The sequence below is a fragment of the Moschus berezovskii genome, chromosome 20, assembly GCF_049115385.1.
Source record: "Moschus berezovskii isolate FMDL1 chromosome 20, NW_MosBer_1.0, whole genome shotgun sequence".
NCBI lineage: Eukaryota > Metazoa > Chordata > Mammalia > Artiodactyla > Moschidae > Moschus > Moschus berezovskii.
Window position 1 is genome coordinate 60164842 of NC_142479.1, and position 22895 is coordinate 60187736.

Sequence of the window (22895 nt, forward strand, 5' to 3'; positions counted from 1 at the left end):
TCTTCCACCTGCTACCTTCTGCCTACCCTCGGTCAGACACTTCATCTTGGACACTTTCTCTGATCCCCCAAAATCTTCATTAGGAGCTCCCTGCCCCGTGTCCCCATTTTCTTTGAATTCCTCCATCAGCACCTTTGTCCACTGTCGTAACTGGCTGTCTATTCACCTCTCTTTCTACTAGATTGTACAGGAGATCGAGTGCCATGTGATTCTTATAATCTTCCTATTCCCACCAGTGTCAGGAAAACAGATGGGTGGATACAAGCTTGCTGAGTGAATACACTACTAACTGCAAGGCTGCTCAACCCTGGCACTTTTGGCATTCTGGACTTGATCTTCCTCTATCACAGGGGTTGTCCTGTGCATTGCAGGATATTTAATGGTATCTTTGGCTTCTATCCGCCACATGCCAGTCGCACCCCCACCCAACTGTGACAACTAAAAATGTGTCCAGAGACTGCCCAGTGACCCCGGGAGATAAAATCACCCTGGTAGAAAACCACTGCGTGCATGAATGAATGTACGCTGACCTGGAGGTCACTTCACCCATCTTGAGTCTACGCTGGGGTGCGAGAGTTTGATCGATCAGTTCCTGCTGGTGCAACGCTCACTATGTACTCATGAAATGGGTGGCTGACCTCTTGTGCATTCTCAGAAGAGGGAAAAAATTCTCAGTCTTTTCTAAGTGGTTTCTTCTCTACTGATCTATGACAACATGAGGACACAAGAGGGAGCTCTAATTAACGACTTCGAGAGCCGAGAAAAATGTCCTTTCTTTCCTGGAAATGGTGACTGAGCTCAGGCTTCGATGCTTGGGATCAGGTTGGGACAGTGGAACCAGGAAGCCGGGTTTAGAGAGATTTTAGCCATTAAATGTCCCGAAAGAAAGATCCCTGAGTGTGTGTGCATTCTCTTCTTCAGACATATAGACAGGGGAAAAATAAAGACCAAATTATGCTCCATAAATAAATCATCAGCAGTTTGAACAGGGTCTCCCCAGTTTCCACAGCAATGGAGGTGCCCTGGTGGCAACAAGGGATCGAGGGGTTGACATCACCAACACATTGACTACCAGGCTTGAAGGCTGTTAGAGACCATCTAATCCAGTGGTCCCCAATCTTCTTGGCACCAGGGACCAATTTCATGGAAGACAAGTCTTCCACAAATTGTGCACTTTCTTTCTGATCCAATGCCGCCGCTGATCGGACAGGAGGTAACGGTCCGCGGCCCAGAGGGAACCCTGGTCTAATCCACGGTCTCTGCCCTGAGTCCGTGGCCCTAAACACTGGGAAACTGCATAGCATCTTTGTGATATAACATTACATGTGTACGTGTGTGTCCATAGCTTCCATTATATTTCGAAAAGAACCTAAACCCTCCAAATGTTAGTCTAACCATCTTATCTTAGAGATGAAGAATCTAAGAGGCTCCTTCAAGTTTGTGCAGCTGCAGGCTGACAGTCAGGACACATTCTCAGATCTCCTCCACCTTCAGGCCCAGAGGAGGGGGGGAGTAGGGGAGTGGGGGTGGGTGCGGTGGTGGTACAGCTGTGATGGGGCCCTGGCCTGTGGGTGGGGAGGTCTGATCTGAGGCCACAGGGGAAGGTGGGTCTGGAGGTTTTTAGGGGTGGCAGGGTGCTTTGCCAGTAGGGTTACCAGATAATATGTAAGATGCCTAGTTAAATTTGAATTTCAGATTAATGAATATTTTTATAGTGTCAGTATATTCCAAACGTTACATGGGACATGTAGTGGTTGGTGGTTTAGTCGCTAAGTCGTGCCCAACTCTTGTAACCCTATGGACTGTAGCCTGCCAGATTCCTCTGTCTATGGGATTCTCCAGGCAAGAATACTGGAGTGAGTTGCCATTTCCTTCTCCAGGGGATCTTCCCAACCCTGGAATCGAACCCTGGTCTCCTGCATTGCAGGCAGATTCTTTACCAACTGAGCTACAAGGGGAGCCCTACATGGGACATACTTATACTCAAAAATTATTTGTTGTTTATCTGGAATTCAAATGTAACTGGGCATCTTGGTTTTGGGTGGCAGCGGGGGGTGGGCGTTGTTACTGTTTTTGCTCAATCTGATAACAGCTTAGCAAGAAAGCTTCAGCTGCGAAGCCAACACTGAAGTAGCCCCTGATGGATATTAATGATTCAGTGTGCCTGACTCAGACTACCTCTGGCTTCAGTGAAGGCCACGGAGGCCCTGGCCTGCTGACAGAACCTGCGTGGTTCTCTCTGTGACCTCCTAGGCTTTGATGGAGGAGTCCTCGGGCATGATAGATATTCTGTATGTGTACGGCCTCTCAGAAGATGACATCTCATGGGTGTGTGAAGATCAGGTTTATTTAATGCAACACCCCGCAGGGCCCCTGCATAGCTGAGGAGGACGAGGGAGGTGGCTTTGGTGGGGCAGCTCACTAGTGCAATCCCACCACGGAAGGGCCATAGCCCCTCGTCCACACTCAGGACACCATCAGAAACACTTGAGGACCTCGGGAGACCATTCCTTTTAGCAAGGAATAAATAACAAAAAATTAGTAAGAAAAATATGCATTTCATTTTTCTATTAAAAAAAATTGCTGGAGGCAGCCATCTTCCTGTCCTTTGGCCTTCAGCGTGGTAGAGGAAAAGAAAGAAAGGGGATAGAAAACCAGCCTAAGAACATCTGTGCTTTGTCTGACTTCATTTTCTGTTTGGTGCATTGCCCAGAAATGAACCTCTTCTTCAAGTTGGCATCTCAAAAGAGTCGCTCCCAAGCAGCTTTGTTCTCCCAGTTGGGGCAGGCGAGGTCATGGAGAGGACACGGTGCAGCTGTCCGGTCCGTGCTGTGCACTTCCAAGGAACAAGGGCTGCCTAGAAACACAGACCCTCAAAGGACCAAAGGCAAAGAGAAAAACTAGCCCCTAAGCTAGGCCACTCTCTAGGGGGAACTGACTACAAAACAGAAACCGGCTTCTGTGCATGAGGGTACTTGGACAAGTTCTCGATTTCTGCGCAAGACAAAATATTCAAGTTTCAAAATATCCCAGTGGCCAGTTTACCCTGAACCTCTGACTGCCACCCTCCACTCCTGAGGATGCTCCAACTTGCTGGGAGGCAGGTCGTGTGGGAAACTAACCAGCCCGTCTGTTAGCTCTTTATACCCAACATAAAAGTAGTTAAGATGGATTTAATAACTGGTGGCTTGGCCTGATGAATTGCTATGTTCGGTGGGAGCAGGGCAGGTCCATAAATAAGTGCACAAAACTCTTGCGATACAGGAATCATCTGTTCTTCTCGGAATGCAGGTGTCCTTCCAGGGAGGCGCGTGTGTTCACGGAGTCCTAAGATCCATCAAGGGAGCCTTCCGTTCTCTGCAGTGACAAGAGACAGGACACGCTATGGTCACACCCTTCAAGATTGAAGACTGGCCTGGTGGAAAGATACGCAAAACTGTACCCAGCGCTTCTCCAAGACACTGCACAGTAGAACCATCATCCGTGGGCACCCCCCACCCTGTGGGGGCAGCTCCTGCTCAGATTCATTCTTTCTCTCCATGTCTGTTCTGTGGGGTCTGCAGCCTCTGTTCCCCACATACACGCCGCACAGCAGACTGTCAACCAATTTCATCAAGCACCCACACAGGAAGACTAAGAAACACCTGGTGTCTTACTCAAACTCTACCTCTACGTTAACCCTCTGTGGGTCTGGTTTTTTTTGTTTGTTTGTTTGTTTGCCTGTTTCTTTGTTTTTGGTCATGCCTCTTGGCTAGCAGGATCTTAGTTCCCTAACCAGGGATTGAACCTGTGTTCCCCTGCAGTGAAAGCCCTGAGTCTTAATCACTGGACTGCCAGAGAAGCCCAGAGGTCTGTTTTTAAATTTAAAAAACTGAGAGTCCAAACTCAAATGATTAAACTCTTAAAAGAGTTTTAAATTATATGATTTTAAAAAGAATGAAATTCTGATCCATTTCAACATGGATAAACCCTGAAAACAATATGCTAAGTGAAAGAAGATAGACACGAAAGGAACAAATACTGTATGATTCCACTTAAATGGGGGTATCCAGAAGAGCCAAGTTCCTAGAGACAAGAAGTAGGATGGTGGCTGCCATTCTGGAAGGCAGGAGGAATGGAAATTAGGGCTCGATGGGTGCAGACTTTTGGTTTGGGATGATGAAAAGTTCGATGGATTTGGCAATGGTCACACAACAATGAGATTGTACTTAATGCTACTGAATTAATTGTATAGTGTATCATGTTGTGTGTATTTTTCCACAATAAAAGTGAAAAAAAAATGTTTTTTAATTCCATGTGCCACCTTACAGTGTTCTCTAACTGTTCCACGTGGTATCTATGTTACCTACACACCCCTCTGTGAGTGGACCTCCGTCTGACCCAGGCACTGTTTTCACTGCTGAGAATGCAAGAAACTGCCCCCCAAGAATTTTATATCCTATCAATTACTGACAGACAACACTACCATGAAGGAGAAAGTGGAAGAGGTCCTAACGACCTGCAGAAGGAGTTGAAAGGCTCTGAGAGGGGTGGATTTTGATGAATGGATGGAGCAAAGGGGCAAGAGTGGAGCATGCTGGGAAATTCCTGAGTAGAGGAGCCCCGGGCAACAGTGAGTCCAGAGGAGCGGGCAGCACCTGAGTGCATGACCCTGGGCCCTCTGTGAGCACAGGGCACCCTGCAGTAGGTGGCATTCAGGGAGGCAGGAGAAGTTGTGGGGATTGGCCTGGGTCTTGGGAACACCATGATGGGGCTCTGTCTCTCTGGGGTTGGCCGAGATGGAGTCCCTGTTTTGTTCTGGTCCTGCCAGGTCTGAGGAACCTCTCGGAAGGATGCAGGTCTGTGGGGCTCCAGCTGGAAGGCCAAGGTTCTGTCTCCTCCTTTGCCAAGAGAGCCCATGCAAGCAGGCCAAGAGAGCTGTGTCGTTCCCCAGGGGCTGGAGGCCTGCCAGCCCTGGCAGCTACCCTTCCTCCATTTCCTCCACTTGGCCCGGAGGAGTGACCCTGGTGTCCAGCCTTTCTGCAGGCCCTGGACCAAGTCCTCCACCAGACACCTCCGCTGCCCTCTCCAGGGGAAGTGAGCTCAGGGAGCTGCTGCAGGAACAGCTCCAGAGATGGGAAGGGCAGGGCCGCAGTTGTCCAGACCTTGGGGGTTTTGAACTAAAGGCTAACACACTCCCATCCAAAACTGTGCTTGCCTGCTTTTAAATCAGAGCCCAGCTGTCAGGCACCCGAGAACAGCCAAGAAATAAGCCCACTTTTGGCCAGAACATAGTGTGGACAGTCTCAAGGGTCATTTTGCTTCTAACACTCCTGGGATTTCTACTTCCTGCTTCTCGAATATGCCCCTTCTGTGCACTTCCAATGAACCAGATCTGTGCTGGGTGCCTGCTTAATCCTTCCAACAACCAAGTGAGAGGGTTCTATTTCCTCCAGTTTATAGATGAGGCAGCTAAGGTCCCAAGAGGTTAGGAAATCTGCCCAAAGTGACATGTCTAATAAGGAGCTATCAGGGAAGGGTCAAGTTTTAATGTGGGGCTCTGCTTCTTAAGTCAAAGGTTGGCTTGAGTTGAATCCTGGGTCTTGGGTAAACAACTGCTACATTCTCCTCATGTGACAGGGGCCTTTTAGGGCCAAGCAAAGTAAATTCCCCATCCATACCCTATGCTGCCAGAGTGTCTGATGAAAAGAACTTTAAAATACATATCTAGCTTTTCTATGATAGTTTTCAATCTGCAAGTGCTTTGCACAAGTAATTCTCATTTAAGAAGCATTTCTCATTCTTAAGAAGCTTCTTGCTGTTGTTGTTTCAATCACTAAGCCATGTCTGATTCTTTTGCCACTCCGTGGACTGTATAGCCTGCTAGGCTCCTCTGTCCATGGGATTTCCCCAGCAAGAATACTGGAGTGGGTTGCCATTTCCTTCTCCAGGGGATCTACCCAGCCCAGGGATCCATCCCCTGTCTCCTGCACTGGCAGGCAGATTCTTTACCACTGAGCCATGGGGGAAGCCCCACGAAACTCCTTAATAGATGTTACTGTTTTTGCTATTGTCATTACCATCTCCATTTTATAGATGGGGAAGCTTAGTCTTGACTAGGGAGCTGGAACCCAGACCCCAGTCTCTTGATCCCAAATCCTGGGCCATTCCCATCGTATTCCAGCTGTCTGCTGGCTCCCGGGAAGGAAGGAGGTGAATTGTAACTAGGAATTGCCTTTTTTTTCAGTAAGAAGGCAAGTTATTTCCAAGATCCTGAGAGCCACGCAGGCTCAGATTCATCCCTTTAAGTACAGGCTGTTCTATTTCACGTTATCTGTCTGCCTGGGCCACAAACACGATTTATAAACAAGGCAAAAATGGCAGAGGAAAAATGAAGTCAGAATGTGCCATTGAAGCAAGTCAAACAATACTAAATTAGTATTTGGCTAAGCGGCTATCTCATTGTTAAGATATTTCCTCCAATATGTTTTCAGAAGCAATGGCTATTAAACAACTGGGAATGATCGCCAGGTTTGATTTCAGGAAGGAAATCCCCTCCCATTTCCCTTCTGGGCATTTCAATTAATTTTCTCCTGACCCTTGCCAGCTGATTATTAGGGAAACTATACCTGCGTCGTTTATAAACAAGATGCTTTTGCGTCAAGATTCTAAATGCCTTTCTCAACGGCTCGGAATCCCTGTGCATCCTCCAGAAGACTTAATTATTTTGGGGAGCAGGATCAGCCGTGGGTGAGCTCTCAGGAGCAGACTCCTGGGCCTGCAGGCCAGCTTCTGGGCAAAGAGAAAGTTCTGTCTGTCCTAGAGCTTGCAGCCTCTGTCCAGAGAGATCGTTTGGATTGAAGACAAAGTAAATAAGTCTATCTCGAGGTCCAGCAGACCTGCCTTGGGTGGACACACCATGATTACTGCATCAGGAGAATATCTCTTTATTTGGGTCCCACAAAGTCCATGGAGCAAAGTTCTCACTTTGCACGCTCTCGGAGCTGTGATGGCTGGGACAGTGACATCACTTTTGGAGGGAGTCTTGTGGTGTGGACTGGCTGGGGAGCTTGGAGACCTAGGTTTTCTAGCCCTGGCTCTGCAGTTAACAAGCTGGGTCACCCTGGGCAAGCTATTCTGCTCTAAATTGTCCTCCCCCCACACCCCCAATGTCCTTCAAATGCAATCGCCTCTGATTTCAGAAATCTGAGTGGGCTTAGGCTAGAAAAAGACGTTCATTTCATTCCTCTTTTCCTTAAATTGATAGCCTTCCTCCATCACAAGAATGTCAGCAGCTTCCTGTCTGTCAAAGGCATAATGAGTTCTCTGTTTTACAAGAATTCAGACTCGGGCAAAACAAAGGAAGCTGGAGGCCCGTTGGAAGGGGCTACCAGCAATCTTGCTGAAAGTTCTTCCCAGAGCTTAAAGAAGCAATTTGAGAGGCAAACACCTTATTCCTTAAGATGCTAGCTGCCCAGTTAACTTCTACGCTGCTGGGCAGCTCATAAAGAGGTGGAGAGTAGGAAGACAGGGGGAGATGGGTCTTTGCAAAACTTGAACTTGAACCTTTTTTTTTTTTTTGACTACACCATGCAGAATGTTAGGTTTCCAACCAAGGATTGAACCCATGCCCCCAGCATTGGGAGTGTGGAATCCCAACCACTGGACCACTAGGGAAGTCCCCTTCTGCACTTCTTTTAAGCATTCTTATCTGCCAAGTGGCAGCTTCCTAAATTTTCTACTAGCTACAGAATGAAACCTCATGATGAGGTATTTGAGTCTTTTCTAAGCAAGCACTACCTTACCTTTCCCACCATCACTCCTCACGGGCACCCTTGTCTGCTCCCATCCTGCTGCCAGAGCTTCCGCCATCTCTCCAGCCCTCAGACCTCAGCCCCTGAAGATCTTTCTACCTGGACGCTGCTGTGATGGGCTCGTTCCTCATAGTCTATCCACATGACCCTTTCCTTGGGGAAGAGGTTGCTAACCAGGCAGCACGAAGCGCCTCCCTTCCATTTGTGGTCTCTGGAGCAGCAAATTGCTTTGCTTTCTCACCTGAGATAATCCCCCTGATTTCCTCACTGGGTCAAAGACCTTCCATGTCCCCCACAGCAGAGGGTCTGGTATGTGAGGGTAACTACACCTCCCGAATCTGCACTGCCCATCCCACCCCCCACCACCCTCCAAGGACCTGGACTCGGAGGGAATATGGACTCTGCTCATCTAGAACTGAGTGCCCTAGATTTCCAATCCTGCGGGCAATTTCTGGGCTTTCACGTCCTAAGTGGGCTGTGAAGGAATGATGGAAATGGTGGGAGAGAATTTCAAAACCACAACAGGCCTAGAAAACCTGATAGCCTGAGCACCAGGCTGGGCAGAAGAGCCCAGGGTTCTGGGGTTAAAACAGACAAGGCTAGTCCAGGGGTGTTTTTGCTGGGACTGCAGAAAACTGAGTGAGCCTAGAAATATTTCACTGTTGAATGGACTATTTCTTTTTTTAAATAAGGCATATGAAATGTGTACTTACAGAATATCTGCTTTCCACGAAATCTGCAAAACAAAGGATAAGGCAAAGGTGAGCAGTATGAAGAGCACGAAGAGCAGCTAGGCTCCCCACTCCAACATCTCAGAGGCTGAGCACATCAAGGAAAGAGACAGCAGGGGCGGGGTGGCCGTGCAGGAGACCCCAGGCCCTCACACAGGTTTATGGCTCCTTTGCCCACAGGTAGCTTCCCCAGGACCCTGTGGCTCCATGTGACAAGCATATAAGGTCCCTGGCAGCCCATTTGACATTGTAAACAGTGTTGTTGTTTTTTTTTTTTTTAACTTAATAGCACATGCTATTTTAGAGGGGAAAAAAGAAACCTGAAAATTACAGAAAAGTAGAAAGCAGGTAAAAATTCTCTCTGCTTCCATGGTTGACTGAAATGTCTTCCAGTCATTTTTCAATAAGAGTAGAGTTTTTTTGTGTGTTTTTTGGGGGTGGGGTGGGGGAGTTATAATTATCTAGTCTATGCCATTTTAGAGCCTCTCTTTTACACATGGTGTGATTTTAGAAACATAATTGTTAGCAGCTATTTAGTCATTATTCCACAAGTATGCAGTTGTTTACTAAACCAGTTCCTTACTTTTAAAAATTTAGGTTCTTTCCAAGTTTTTGCTATTTTATATGATGCCACCAGGATCCTCTTTGGGAATAAAGCTATTTCCATGGTTCACACTAGTTTGTCTATTCCCAGGAGTGGGATCCATGGAGCAGAAAGCATAAACAAGGCCTACACCCTTGGCATATAGAGTTCAACCTTGCCCTGGAAGGGAGCATCGTCCCAACTATGTGGCGATCACACGGTCTTCTTGCTGGGGAGGCATGCCGAGACTTGTCCAGAAGATGAGAAGGAGGGTGAGAAAGGCCCAAGGGAACAGGAGATCTTGCATCCAAGGTGAGTGACCACCTGAATTACTTAGAGATGGTTTTTACTACAAGAGGCAACAGAGGGCTGTGATTGGCCCTTGAACAGGACCAGACTCCACGAACAGCAGAGTTTCTGAAGGGGAGGGTGGCCTACCTGTTGTGGCTGATACCCCAAATAGCCCACTATGGCCCTAGCTCTGAAGACATGGAATCCTGGGGAAGGCCCAGGAGGAAATGAGAGTTTTGGGGGTGGTTGCTATTCTTGAAGGTTGTGGAAGGCCATTCCCTCCTCTTCACCCCCAAATCTTCATTCTTCCTTGAGAGGCAATCCTAGGGACCTCGGTTTCTGCCCAGTCCCCTCCGCCGCCCCCCAAGTTCAAGCCTCTTCTGAATCTTGGCTGTCCCAGGGCCCAACTGTCACAACAGGAGTCACAAACTTCTGTTTCTTTCTTGAATTTAAAAATATCCTGTTTCCACCAGTCCACTCCCCCCCAGACCCTGTCTTATCACAGCTCCATTGTGTGTCTCTTCTAGAGGGAACAGGGCCAGGAGTTCCTAAGGGGCCCCCTTCTGTCCTGGCTAGGCCAGAGGCAGGCGTCAAGGGCCAAATGGATGAATCAGCCCAACCAACAAGTCAAGCCATTGTGTAAACTTCCACACATTGAGTGAGGCCACGGGCAGCACCCCACCCCCAGCCCAAACCTGACCTGGAGGACCCAAAGGACCCCATGCTTCCCGCTCCTTCAGAGCCCCAAGACTTCTGGAATCAGACCCATGAGGGCGAGAGCCTCAGGCTACATTTCCTAATGCAATACAGACTCGGAATACCAACATTCAAATGTAATATATTTGATAATGTATTATAATAACACTGATTATACTGATAATACTGATGGAGCACCAAGCTACACACACTTGTTTTTGGTACTAGAATCTGGTGGGTAGTGTCCTTTTTTTTTTTAGTGGAGTAACTTTTATCTCCTTGAAGTAGCAGAGGCACCCTGGGGGCGGGCTAGCAGTGCCCACGGGCCTAATTTGCTCTGGGCCTCTCAAGATGGGTGTGGGGAGGGGGCACAGGCCCTCAAGCACTTTTTCCTCCCTCCCAGAGAGGACATGGCACAGGGCCCTCCTCTGATCATGACTCTCTAGGATCAGCCCCTCCCTGGTCTACTGGAGTTCTGCTCCCTTAAGAAGAAGCCTGGAAGTCTGAATTCCAGACAAAGAGAAAGTAGAAGAGGGAGGCTGAGTGAAGGAGATGGGCCCTGCCAGGCCCAAAAGACAGAGGTTAGTGTCTGGAGCAGGACTTGGAATCTCTCCCTAGAACCACAAGTCATCAGGTAGGAGGTGCCCAGGACGCCTCCAAGGGGGGACACATGGCTTCTAGGGAGGAAAACCAGCTCCTGTCTTGGGGGAGTCACAGGAAATTCCTTTAAATCAGAATTTCTTAATGCTGGCACTACTGATATCCTGGGCTGGATAATTCTTTGTCATGGGGCTTGTCCTGTGTGTTATAAGATGTTTACCAGTATCCCTGGCCTCCGCCCATTAGTTGCAGGAGCAACCCCTTTCCCCACCCCTTGCCAAATTATGACAACCAAAAATGTCTCCAGACACTGCCAAAGGTATATTGCGTTGAGAACCACTGCTCTAAACTGCAAATCTTATCCTAGAACTGAGTTCTCTCATAGGGAAGAACTGACTGCACTGTTAATTAATTATGAGAAACCACTTTATGCTCCTGTCTTTAAAACTGAGGTAAGTATATGTTAATAAGTCATGCTTTGGATGAACTGTAAACCATTTTATAAAGTATTTTCAGGATAAGCTGGAGCCCTTTGAAACCATCAAGTGCTGAATCAGAGTGAAGGTACAAACTTCCTGGGCTAGCCAGGAATTCCAGTTCACACAAGGCTCAACCAGGCTGAGTGGAGCTGATGACTAAGCCATGGCAACGCACTCCAATATTCTTGTCTGGAGAATCCCATGGACAGAGGAGCCTGGTGGACTACGGGCCATGGGGTCACAAAGAGTCGGACACAACTGAAGGGACTTAGCATGCGTTGCTGACAAATCCTAATCTCAGGCAAAATAAGTGGAAAGGAAATAAGAACTTGCAAGACCTAAAGTGCTAAGCTTGCAGATCTAAATTATGAGGCAATTATCAGCATTTTCTCCACTCCGAGAAAGCTGAAGTTTATTGAGAGACAAGATCTCCTTCTCCACCCATTGATTCCCGCTGTGTCCTCGGGGCTGGTTCTGTTTTTCTCCCAAGAGGCTGACTTCAACTTGGTCTCTTTCTGATAAAGTCTTCTCAGTTTTGAGAAACCCTCTCCTCCCCTCCCTAATAGGCAGAGAACATGTGGCAAAGGATGATCTAATGGCTGGAAAGTGAAGCAGCTCAAAGGTGGAGAGATTTCCTTGCCTGGGATGAAGAGTTAATTGCTGGGACAGGAAGACGTTAGCTCAGCTGTGTGTCAGTAACTTGGCCAAAAAGTTCATTCGGGTTAGTCTGTAAGCTGGCATGGCAAACCCGAATGAACTTTTTGGCCAACCCAATAGAGGTGCACAGGGAACTCTGCTCAATATTATGTAACAACCTAAGTGGGAAACGAATTTGAACAAGAATAGATACATATATATGTGTAAAAAAATAAAAACCAAAGTAACTCCAATGGAAAAATAAGCTTTAATATCAAATTTTTCTAGTTATGTGACTATAATTAGTACTTTGTTGTTCAGTTTGCAAAGTGGTTGGTGTCTGACTCTTTGCAACCCCATGGACTGCAGCATGCCAGGCTTCCCTGTCCTTCACTATCTCCTAAAAATGAATATTTCAGGTGTTGGAATAGTTAAGAGTAAGAAGAAACACAATGCCATTTGTGCTTGAGTCACTGTTAGCAACATATTAATAATTAATTTGAATTTTTCAATGAATTTTCAACTGTCAGAAAAGCAACAGAACAGCAGATGTGCAAGACTGTGGTCAAGACTCAGTGGGAGGTAATGAGCTGGAAGAGTTGCCTCCTCCCTCCTCATTTTATTTTCCTCCTCCCACCACAGCCCTTATCCACTCAAAGGCCATGCGCATTCCTGAGACACACTGAGGTGTTCACCTTGCAGCCACTCCACTGAGGCCAAGGGCATTTTATTGAGAATTAATGAGAAAACTGGGCTTCTCTGGTGGCTCAGTGGTAAAGAATCCGCCTGCCGACACTGGAGACCTGGGTTGGGAAGATCCCCTGGAAAAGGAAATGGCAACCCATTCCAGTATTCTTGCCTAGGAAATCCCATGGACAGAAGAGCCTGGTGGGCTACAGTCCATGGGGCTGCAAAGAGTTGAACAGGACTTAGCAACTCAACAACAACAACAAAACAAGGAAACTAACTGGTGACAAGAATCAGGAGTGGGGCAATGTCCTATAACCTGACGGAGGCGGAGCTGAGATTAAACCCCAGGGCTCCTACTGAGCACGTTTTCCATTAGGCAAACAGAGAAGCATCCAGGCTGGCCTTGGACCAACACGAAAGCAGCAGCAACACAGTATAATGGCTCCTGAGACCCAGGACTCAATTCAGATTTGAAGGGCAAACTTGGAGTCAAGGACGGGTAAAGGATTAGGGTGGACTCCAAGGGACCCGGGGGTGACTCTCAGAAGCAACTGAGTCCCCACCCCTCATCAACAAGTTCCAGGGCATGGGTCGGGAGGGACCAAGGCATAGACAAATGACCATTACTTCCAAACACAGGACACTGAGACTCTGAATGTTATGATTGTAAGGCCACTTAAGATCATTCATTCAATCCCCTGATTTGACAGATTAAAACAATTGAACATGGTCAAACTCACAGAGACCGAAAGAGAACGGTCATTGCCAGGGGTGGGGGGCAGGGTCTGGGAAGTTACCGTTTAGTGGGTAAGGAGTATCAGTTACGAAAGATGAAAAAGTCCTAGAGATGGATTGTGGTGACGGTTGTATAACAATGTGATTGTACTCACTGTTACTGAAATGCACACTTAAAAATGGTTACAATGGCAAGTGCGATGTATTTTTAATGAGGTGGATGAAATTGGAGCCTATTATACAGAGTGAAGTAAGCCAGAAAGAAAAACAATACAGTATACTAAAGCATATATATGGAATTTAGAAAGATGGTAACCTTAACCCTGTATACGAGACAGCAAAAGAGACACAGATGTATAGAACAGTCTTTGGGACTCTGTGGGAGAGGGTGAAGGTGGGATGATTTTGGAGAATGGCATTGAAACACGTATGTTGTCATATGTGAAACGAATCACTAGTTCAGGGTCAATGCATGTTATAGGATGCTCGGGGCTGGCGTGCGGGGATGACCCAGAGGGAGGATAAAGGGAGGAGGGAGATGGGAGGGGGGTTCAGGAGGGGGAACTTATGTGAACCCAGGGCGAATTCATGTCAATGTATGGCAAAACCAACCAATATAATATTGTAAAATAATTTGCCTCCAATAAAAAATAAATTAATTACCAAAAATAATAATAATAATAATATGTGATATTCAGTGATGCAGTATAGCAGACTATGTTCTGAATAAAAATATTAATATCCAACTTAAAAAAAAAAAAAAAGAGACATAGGCGTATAGAACAGTCTTTGGGACTCTGTGGGAGAGGGTGAGGGTGGGATGATTTGGGAGAAAGGCATTGAAGCATGTATATTATCATATGTGAAACGAATCACCAGTCCAGGTTCGAAGCATGATACAGGATGCTCGGGGCTGGTGCACGGCGATGACCCAGAGGGAGGATATGGGGAGGAGGGAGGTGGGAGGGGGGTTCAGGAAGGGGAACACATGTACACCTGGGGCGGATTCATGTCAATGTATGGCAAAATCAACCAATATAATATTGTAAAGTAAAAAAAAAAAAAACAACTATTTTGGAAATATGATATTACTTAGCAAGAATTAAGAAATAAAATGTATTTGAGGTGAAAAAAAAAAAAAAAAACCAAAAACTGAGCTTAGAGCCTAAAGCCAAGATCACAAAGACCTTGTGCCTCCCACAGCCCATCAGCTCCCCAGACACTCCTCAGCCTACAGCCTCCAACACCCTCTCCAGGGCCCTGGTCCTACCCAGAGCCCCACCCTAGAGCTGCTCCTTGGGGCCAGGCCTGCCTGATGCCCTTTGGCTTATCTAGACAAGCAGTTTTCCTTTGTATCACTCAGGGGAAAAAGGGAGTCTAAGTGCCAGAACCACGTCCTGTGAGCCATTTCCCAAAATAGCCAGCCCTGAAGCGATGCGTGTTGGAAGAGGATGGGAAACTGAGAAGCTAAGGTGGGGAAGAATGAAACACTAGGAAGGAAAGGTCAGACAAGCCCCGCCCTGAACTCAGCTTGCTCGCTGAGACCTCCTTCCCCTGGGGCCTTTTATTTTTATTGTGGGTCACACCCTCCCCTTAGAGTACAAGCACACACACAGTTTCTGGGTTATCTCTACCAGCCAGTCCAGAACAATCACTCCAGGATTGCTGGGGACTAAAGAATACACAGAAGAACTGTACAGAAAAGATCTTCACGACGAAGATAATCATGATGGCATGATCACTCACCTGGAACCAGACATCCTGGAATGTGAAGTCAAGTGGGCCTTAGAGAGCATCACTACGAACAAAGCTAGTGGAGGTGATGGAATTCCAATTGAGCTATTTCAAATCCTGAAAGATGATGCTGTGAAAGTGCTGCACTCAATATGCCAGCAAATTTGGAAAACTCAGCAGTGGCCACAGGACTGGAAAAGGTCAGTCTTCATTCTGATCCCAAAGAAAGGCAATGCCAAAGAATGCTCAAACTACCGCACAATTGCACTCATCTCACACGCTAGTAAAGTCATGCTCAAAATTCTCCAAGCCAAGCTTCAGCAATATGTGAACCGTGAACTTCCAGATGTTCAAGCAGGTTTTAGAAAAGGCAGAGGCACCAGAGATCAAATTGCCAACATCCGCTGGATCATGGAGAAAGCAAGAGAGTTCCAGAATAACATCTATTTCTGCTTCATTGACTATGCCAAAGCCTTTGACTGTGTGGATCACAATAAACTGTGGAAAATTCTGGAAGAGATGGGAATACCAGACCACCTGACCTGCCTCTTGAGGAACCTATATGCAGGTCAGGAAGCAACAGTTAGAACTGGACATGGAACAACAGACTGGTTCCAAATAGGAAAAGGAGTACGTCAAGGTTGTATATTGTCACCCTGCTTGTTTAACTTCTATGCAGAGTACATCATGAGGAACACTGGGCTGGAAGAAGCACAAGCTGGAATCAAGATTGCCGGGAGAAATATCAATAATCTCAGATATGCAGATGACACCACCCTTATGGCAGAAAGTGAAGAGGAACTCAAAGGCCTCTTGATGAAAGTGAAAGAGGAGAGTGAAAAGGTTGGCTTGAAGCTCAACATTCAGAAAACGAAGATCATGGCATCTGGTCCCATCACTTCATGGGAAATAGATGGGGAAACAGTGGAAATAGTGTCAGACTTTATTATTTTGGGCTCCAAAATCACTGCGGATGCTGATTGCAGCCAGGAAATTAAAAGATGCTTACTCCTTGGAAGGAAAGTTATGACCAACCTAGATAGCAAATTAAAAAGCAGAGACATTACTTTGCCAACCAAGGTCCGTCTAGTCAAGGCTATGGTTTTTCCCATGGTCATGTATGGATGTGAGAGGTGGACTGTGAAGAAAGCTGATCGCCGAAGAATCGATGCTTTTGAACTGTGGTGCTGGAGAAGACTCTTGAGAGTCCCTTGGACTGCAAGGAGATCCAACCAGTCCATTCTAAAGGAGATCAATCCTGGGTGTTCATTGGAAGGACTGATGCTGAAGCTGAAACTGCAATACTTTGGCCACCTCATGCGACGAGTTGACTCACTGGAAAAGAGTCTGATGCTGGGAGGGATTGGGGGTAGGAGGAGATGGGGACAACAGATAATGAGATGGCTGGATGGCATCACCGACTCGATGGACATGAGTGTGAGTGAACTCCGGGAGTTGGTGATGGACAGGGAGGCCTGGCGTGCTGTGGTTCATGGGGTTGCAGAGTCGGACACGACTGAGCGACTGAACTGAACTGAAGAAAGACTCTTCCCCTTCGAATGAGAACCAGAGCAGAACTCAGAACATCTAGAAAATGGTTCTAAAAGTGTATCCCCAGCCTGACAGCAGCAGCATGTGGGAATCTGTTAGAAATGCAAGTTCTCAGCCCACTCCCAACCTACTGAATTAAGGGTGGTGCCAAACTACCTGTATTTTAACCCACCTGGAGAAGCCCTCATCGAGTTTCGAGCCCATGCCCCTCATTCCAGAGAAGGTGACCGAGGTCCCGGGAGGCTCTCTGACTCACCTGGGGTCACCCAGACCACACCAGGCTGTTACTCTTAACTTGTAAAGAGCCACAGAGTTGAATGCTCTAATCAGGCTGATGACAGTGGAAACCAATTAGTTTGGCAACACAGAGAGGGAACATGAAGTTTGTGAAGGGCATCGCACTGCAGCCAGGCTCCCTGCACCCCATCCCTGCTCTGCCACGGACCAGAACAAGCTATGTCACCTCTAGGCCCGTCTCCCCATCTGTAGAGCAGGAATAATAACAGAGCCTCCATCAACCCTGTGATGGGTTTGAGCAGCTGATAAAGGAAAAGAAAGAAAGAAAAGGGAAGAGGAATCAACCAAGGCTCGCAGCCTCCTCCTCCTTTGGGCAGCAGACAAGTGGGAAGTGCTCAAAAAGAGGAACTCTCTTGGTTTCCAAGACACTGGCTTTTGCAGCAGCAATGTGATTTTGGCTACAAGGTCCAGGGCTCCCTCTACCCGTTTGACAGGAGCTGGCTGCCAGGTTAGAGACCAGACTCTAGAGACACCCAAGTACCAGTTGACCCCTGATGGCCCAGAGGGTGCCATGGGAGTGCCCCGGCCTGGGAGTCCAGAGCTGGCTCTCATCTTGCGCTGGGCTGGGCACTGAACTCTATGGCTCTAGTTTTCCTTACGCATTTTTTAGCTAAAATGGATTGACTGCTCACCATGGTAAGAATGTGCTTCCCTTGGTGGCTCAGACGGTAAAGAGTCTGTCTTTAATGTGGGAGACCTGGGCTCGATCCCTGGGTTGGAAAGATCCCCTGGAGAAGGGAATAGCTACCGACTCCAGCATTCCTGCCTAGAGAATTCCATGGACAGAGGAACCTGGAGAGCTACAGGCCATGGGGTCGCAAAGAGTTGGACTGCTGTCTCACCCCCTTCTCTTATTTAACCTCTTCTCTGTTTAATAGTTGAAGAAACTGAGTCTCAGAGAGTTGAGGCATCTTGGTCAGAGTTGCACAGTTGGTGATGCGGCAGCCCCAGGGTGGGGGCTCAAATGTCTGCCAGCAAAACAGGGCCCTGCGCCACCTCACATCCCTACTGGGTTGCGTTCTATGGTCTAGCTTATGGTCTGTTCCAGCTAGCAGGGAGCAGTAGGGTTCCAACAGCTGGGGACTGAAAACTCAGGCATCTAGAACCAGCCTGGGGACCCTGAAAAAATGTACTGGAACAGTTGCCCTAAAGCAGAGTAGAAAATCAGAATTTGTCACCCTAAAATAAGCTGCTTTGGCATAGGGTCATTTTGAGAAGGAGGGAAGTAAGAATCAACAGAGGCAAGCCTTCCAGGAGCTTCCCTCGTCTTTTTTCTTGTTAATTGTCAGGCTAATCTGCAGGGTCCCTAGACACTAGCCCTTGGGAATCCACACTGGGTGTGACCTTCACCAGCAGCCTGGGGACTCCCTGAGTGGCCTCAGGTGACCCGAGAGCCCAGGCCTCTTTTAGCCTGGGTTCCCTGCAGTCTCCACCCTTCACCAGCTGCCCTTCCTCAAAACCAAAGGAACTCATTTAGTGATCAGGACTGTGGAATCCAGCTCTGGGGTGGGCCAGTTCTCAGTGAAAGTGAAAGTTGCTCAGTCGTGTCCAACTCTTTGTGACCCAGTGGACTGTATAGTCCATGGAATTCTCCAGGCCAGAATACTGGAATCAGTAGCCTTTCCCTTCTCCAGGGGATCTTCCCAACCCAGGGATTGAACCCAGGTCTCCCACATTGCAGGCAGATTCTTTACCAGTTGAGTCACAAGGGAAGCCCAAGAATACTGGAGTGGGTAGCCTATCCCTTCTCCAGCGGATCTTCCTGACCCAGGAATCGAATCGGGGTCTCCTGCATTGCAGAATTCTTTACCAACTGAGCTATTGCAGAACAAGCACTAACCTCGGGGAACTGTTTTAAGCTCTCTAAGACTCGTATCCTTATCTGAAAAATAGGATTGATTGTGGAGGACTGAAAGAGGTAATGTCATATAGACCACTTAGCACCAACAGTAAGCGCTTAATAAATGTTGAGTTTTTGCATAACCGAAATAACTGAAAGCAGACCATCTCAGGGACCATGAAGAAAGCAAAGGGCATTTTTGTACAAGTACCTGACAGGACCAACCTTGAACCTTCTCTGAATTTCAGCTTTCTGTTACACCGGAAGAACAGAGGTAGCCTGTTTCTGAATTTGTGTTTTGCTAGCTCTGAATAATACTAAGAATGCAAATATGAGATACTGAAGCTAAAAATCCCCCAGGAGATGGTTTTCAAAAATTATTTGGTCAGTGTCAGGTTCCCCATGGGGCTGAGTTTCTGATCTAATCATGAAAATATCACATTTTAAAAGATTGATTAAGGGGCGATTCCTAGCTGAGATAACAAGTAGACTCTTGAGGTAAGACAGTGCTTTTCAAATATCAGCAGCATCAGAAATACATGGGACCTTGTTGGGAGTACAGATTCTGATTCTGTGGGTCTGGGTTGGGCCTGAGACCACCGTTGCTTCCTGTCTGTGGGCCACCCTTGGTGTAGCCAGGTTTTACTGAAGTTTCCTAGCCTATTTGAATAATGCCTTTTCAAAGAATCCGCTTAAATAGAGGTCTATTTTACAGAGAAAGATATCTGCACAGTGAATGTTCTCCCTCGGAATGTTTGTGCTTTTGGGGTTGTGACTTATTCTCAATGTGATATATCACACAAGGAAGGTAACCAATAATATTGTAATAACTTTGTATGGGAGCAGATGGTTACTAGGTGGTGATCATTTAATAATAAAATGCCAAACCTTTATATAGTAAATCTGAATGTAACATAATACTGTCCATCAGCTAGATTTCAATGAAGAAATAAAAATAAATAAAAGTGGTTCTTGGTAGACTTCATTTCATGAGAATGAAATAGAATAATTACACCAAAAAATGAGATTGCTGGGAGTGATTCTAGTTTGCTGTACACTTGAAACTAACACATTGTAAATCAACCATACTTGGATAAAATAGATAATAAGAAACAGAAGGAGAAGGGGGTGACAGAGGATGAGATGGTTGGATGGCATCACCAACTCAATGGACGTGAGTTTGAGCAAACTCTGGGAGATAGTGAAGGACAGGGAAGCCTGGTGTGCCACAGTCCGTTCCGTTCCATCGCTCAGTCGTGTCCGACTCTTTGCGACCCCGTGGACTGTAGCCTACCAGGCTTCTCCGTCCATGGGATTCTCCAGGCAAGAATATTGGAGTGGGTTACCGTTTCCTTCTCCAGGGGATCTTCCTGACCCAGAGCTGGACAAAACTGAGCAACTGAACAACAATAAGAACCTCCTGTATAGCACAGGGAACTCTATTCTAGACTCCGTAATAGCCTATATAGGAAAAGCATCTAAAATGAGTGGATGTATGTGTGTGTATCACTGATCACTTTGCTACACACCTGAAGCTAACACAACATTGTATATCAACTCTACTCCAACAAAAAAATTTAATTAAATAAATAAAAGTGGTTCTCTGTGGATTTCATTTCATGAGAATGAACCAGAGTAATTACACAAAAATGAGATTGTTAGGCATGGCCGAAGTTCCTTGTCTGCCCAGCCCTGGGGAAAGCTCTCTGAGAGGAAGCAGTGAAGGCAAGGAATGAGGTGGGGTGTGGGCAGAAATCACAGGAAGAGGAAGTGAATCCCTACCCCCTCCCTCGCCCAGAGTCAACGTGCTCACAGAAAGGATGGAGCTACTGAATATCTTCCAAGCAAGGGTCTGATTTTGCCTAAGGTCCCCAGGAACTGGTGCACCAGGGCCTGTGTGCGGAGCGGGCGAGGCCCCTGAGAAGAGGCAGGTAGGACTGCGCTGCTCCTGTCTGGGTCAGTGCCCGGAACGCTGTTGGGCACCTCGTGAGCATACAGTGGCTCCAGGACACGCTGCAGTCCACCTGACCCTTAGCTGGGTGTGAGCGAGTGAGGTTCTGTTTGCCTGGCGTGCAGCCCGCCCTCAGTAAGTGTGCATCAACTCCGTAAATAGTACACATGGCCACCTTTTCAGGGTGGTGGGGAGAGACCGTCGACAGCTCCAGTCCAGCTCTGCACTCTCTTTGGCCGCCTCTGTACCTTCTTTCCCCAGTCCACACCCGAGATCCCATGGATGATATTATAGGAAGTGCCCTCCCCTCGACTCAGCCTGGGGGTGTGGGGGACTCTCACTCACCAGGATCAGCTTTCCGTATTTCACTGTACACCGTCTCCGAGCCCTTTGTTCCCAGACCTGGAAAGGGGTCAAGCACAGGTCAGCAGCCAGGTCAGCCACTGCTGAAGCAGGAGAAAGTTGGGGTACCCCAAGCAAGGAGGTAATCTACGGTCTACCCCATGGCCCGCCCCATGAGTGCTGTCTGCAGGGGCCCCTGGCGTCCTTGTAACCACTGAGCCCAGGCCACTTCCTGGAAGATCCTGGTCTCCCAGCCTGGAAGTACGAGACCGACAGGCCACTGTGGGACCCTGGACCCTGGGGGTGTGGGTAGAGGTGCCCCCCATGCAGACCTGGAGTCTTCAGCTCTACGGCCCCTTCCCTCCTTCTCTGCAGGAGGCTGGGATAGGGTCTTCCAGTCACCCTTGGGAAAGTCTGGGTTAGAGCCTGGGCATCACTGACACTCTAAGGATCAGCAGAGACCCGCTTACAATAGTAGACAGCTGAGCTGGTTGATTTCAAATGCCGAAAATCTTGGCCTCAATGCAGATTCTGATTGAGACGGTCCAGGGTGGGCCCTGGCATTGGTCTTTTAAGAGCTTCCTGTGTGAGCTCAGTTGTTTCAATTGTGTCTGACTCTTTGCAACCCCATGGACTGTAGCCTACCAGGCTCCTCTGTCCACTGGATTCTCCAGACAAGAATACTGGAGTGGGTTGCCATGCCCTCCTCCAGGGAAGAGCTTCCTAAGGGGTTCTAATATGCAGATAGGGTTGAGATCCTCTGGTCTGGATTCTTCCTGAACAGCAGACAAGATAACCAACTTGAGGTGTAGATTACACCCAGAGGAGACTCAAGGGTTTGGGAGACAAAGAACTCCCAGTACGGCCATCTGTTTAAATTGATGTACTTGCACAGGTTGTGTATACACACATGGGCACACACTCACCGTGTATCTACATGCATTGTACACACACTCACACCCTCAGGATGGAACCTGCCACTTCCCTCTCATTTGCACAAAGGACCAGGAGGCCTTTTTGTAGAAAAACGCCTGGTGCTCTGTGGCCAGGATTCCCCCTCTACAGATCAGGAAACGGAACCCCAGACTGGGTGACGCTTCCTACCACCATGGGCAGTGCCACCTGGACGTCGCCTTCCTCAGAGGCAGATGGCTAGGGCACATACATTGATTCTGACTACACCAGTATACCCTCAACTCACCAGACTCCCCTCTCGCATGCCCTGACCCTGCCTGCACTCCTCCACTGACTGCAAGGACCTTTGGTTTTGGCCCATTCCTCCTCTTCCTCCAAGCCCCAGGACAAGCTGTGCTTCTACACTTGGGTGCACACACCCTCACATGCCTACATCCTCCCTTACATACGCCCCTCTTCCCTGGGCCCTGGGCAGTTTCATGGGCTCCCACAGCACTCTGGGGACACTTGCCCATGACACTGACACTACTTGTCTCCACAACTGTCTCCCCTGGCAGACCCCCTGCTCCTCTAGGGCAGCGTCTTGGGTCTTATGCTCCTCCAGATTCCAGACCTCTCACATCTACCTGGAGGCATCTATACGGTTTAATGGGATAGTGAAGACAACAGTCAGTCTCCCTGCAGGGGTCTCTGTCTTAGACCTTCCGGAAGGTTTTCCATGATCAGCCTGATCATTGAAGTTTTAGGTCTTAGGATGAAAATCACCATCATTCACTACACAGTAAATGGTGGTGGTTCCTAGGTCATGACCTGAATGCCAGGAGAAAGCTTGGGAGGCAGTTCACTTCAGCTGCTGAACTTGGGGCACTCGGGGTGTCAGGACCTTGCAGAAGGCATCACAGTGACTCCCCCAGGGCACCAACAGCAGAGTGGCTGAGCTACAAGGCAGCCCCCCACCGGGACACCCATCTTTCTCCAACAGGACGGCAGAAATGCCCACACCACTCTCCACTCTCTCTCCGTGGCACCAG

The 22895-nt window shown here is 47.9% G+C and overlaps 1 protein-coding gene across 4 annotated transcripts in view; it reads right to left on the reverse strand.

Annotated features, from left to right (window-relative positions):
* Window positions 1-2506: 2506 nt before the first annotated feature.
* PECAM1 (platelet and endothelial cell adhesion molecule 1) overlaps window positions 2507-22895 on the reverse strand; it is a 63684-nt gene continuing 43295 nt past the window's right edge. For 2 of the 4 annotated variants that reach the window (XM_088829224.1, XM_055408215.2), the window contains 3 exons: window positions 20953-21009; window positions 8507-8529; window positions 2507-3357 (listed from right to left, as the gene is read on the reverse strand). In XM_088829224.1, the coding sequence (XP_088685350.1) occupies window positions 3328-3357; window positions 8507-8529; window positions 20953-21009 (110 nt within the window). In that variant the 3' untranslated portion in view covers window positions 2507-3327. Of the gene's footprint in view, window positions 3416-8506; window positions 8530-20952; window positions 21010-22895 lie in introns of all 4 variants that reach the window. The other 2 variants (XM_055408216.2, XM_055408217.2) reach the window with 2 other exon arrangements.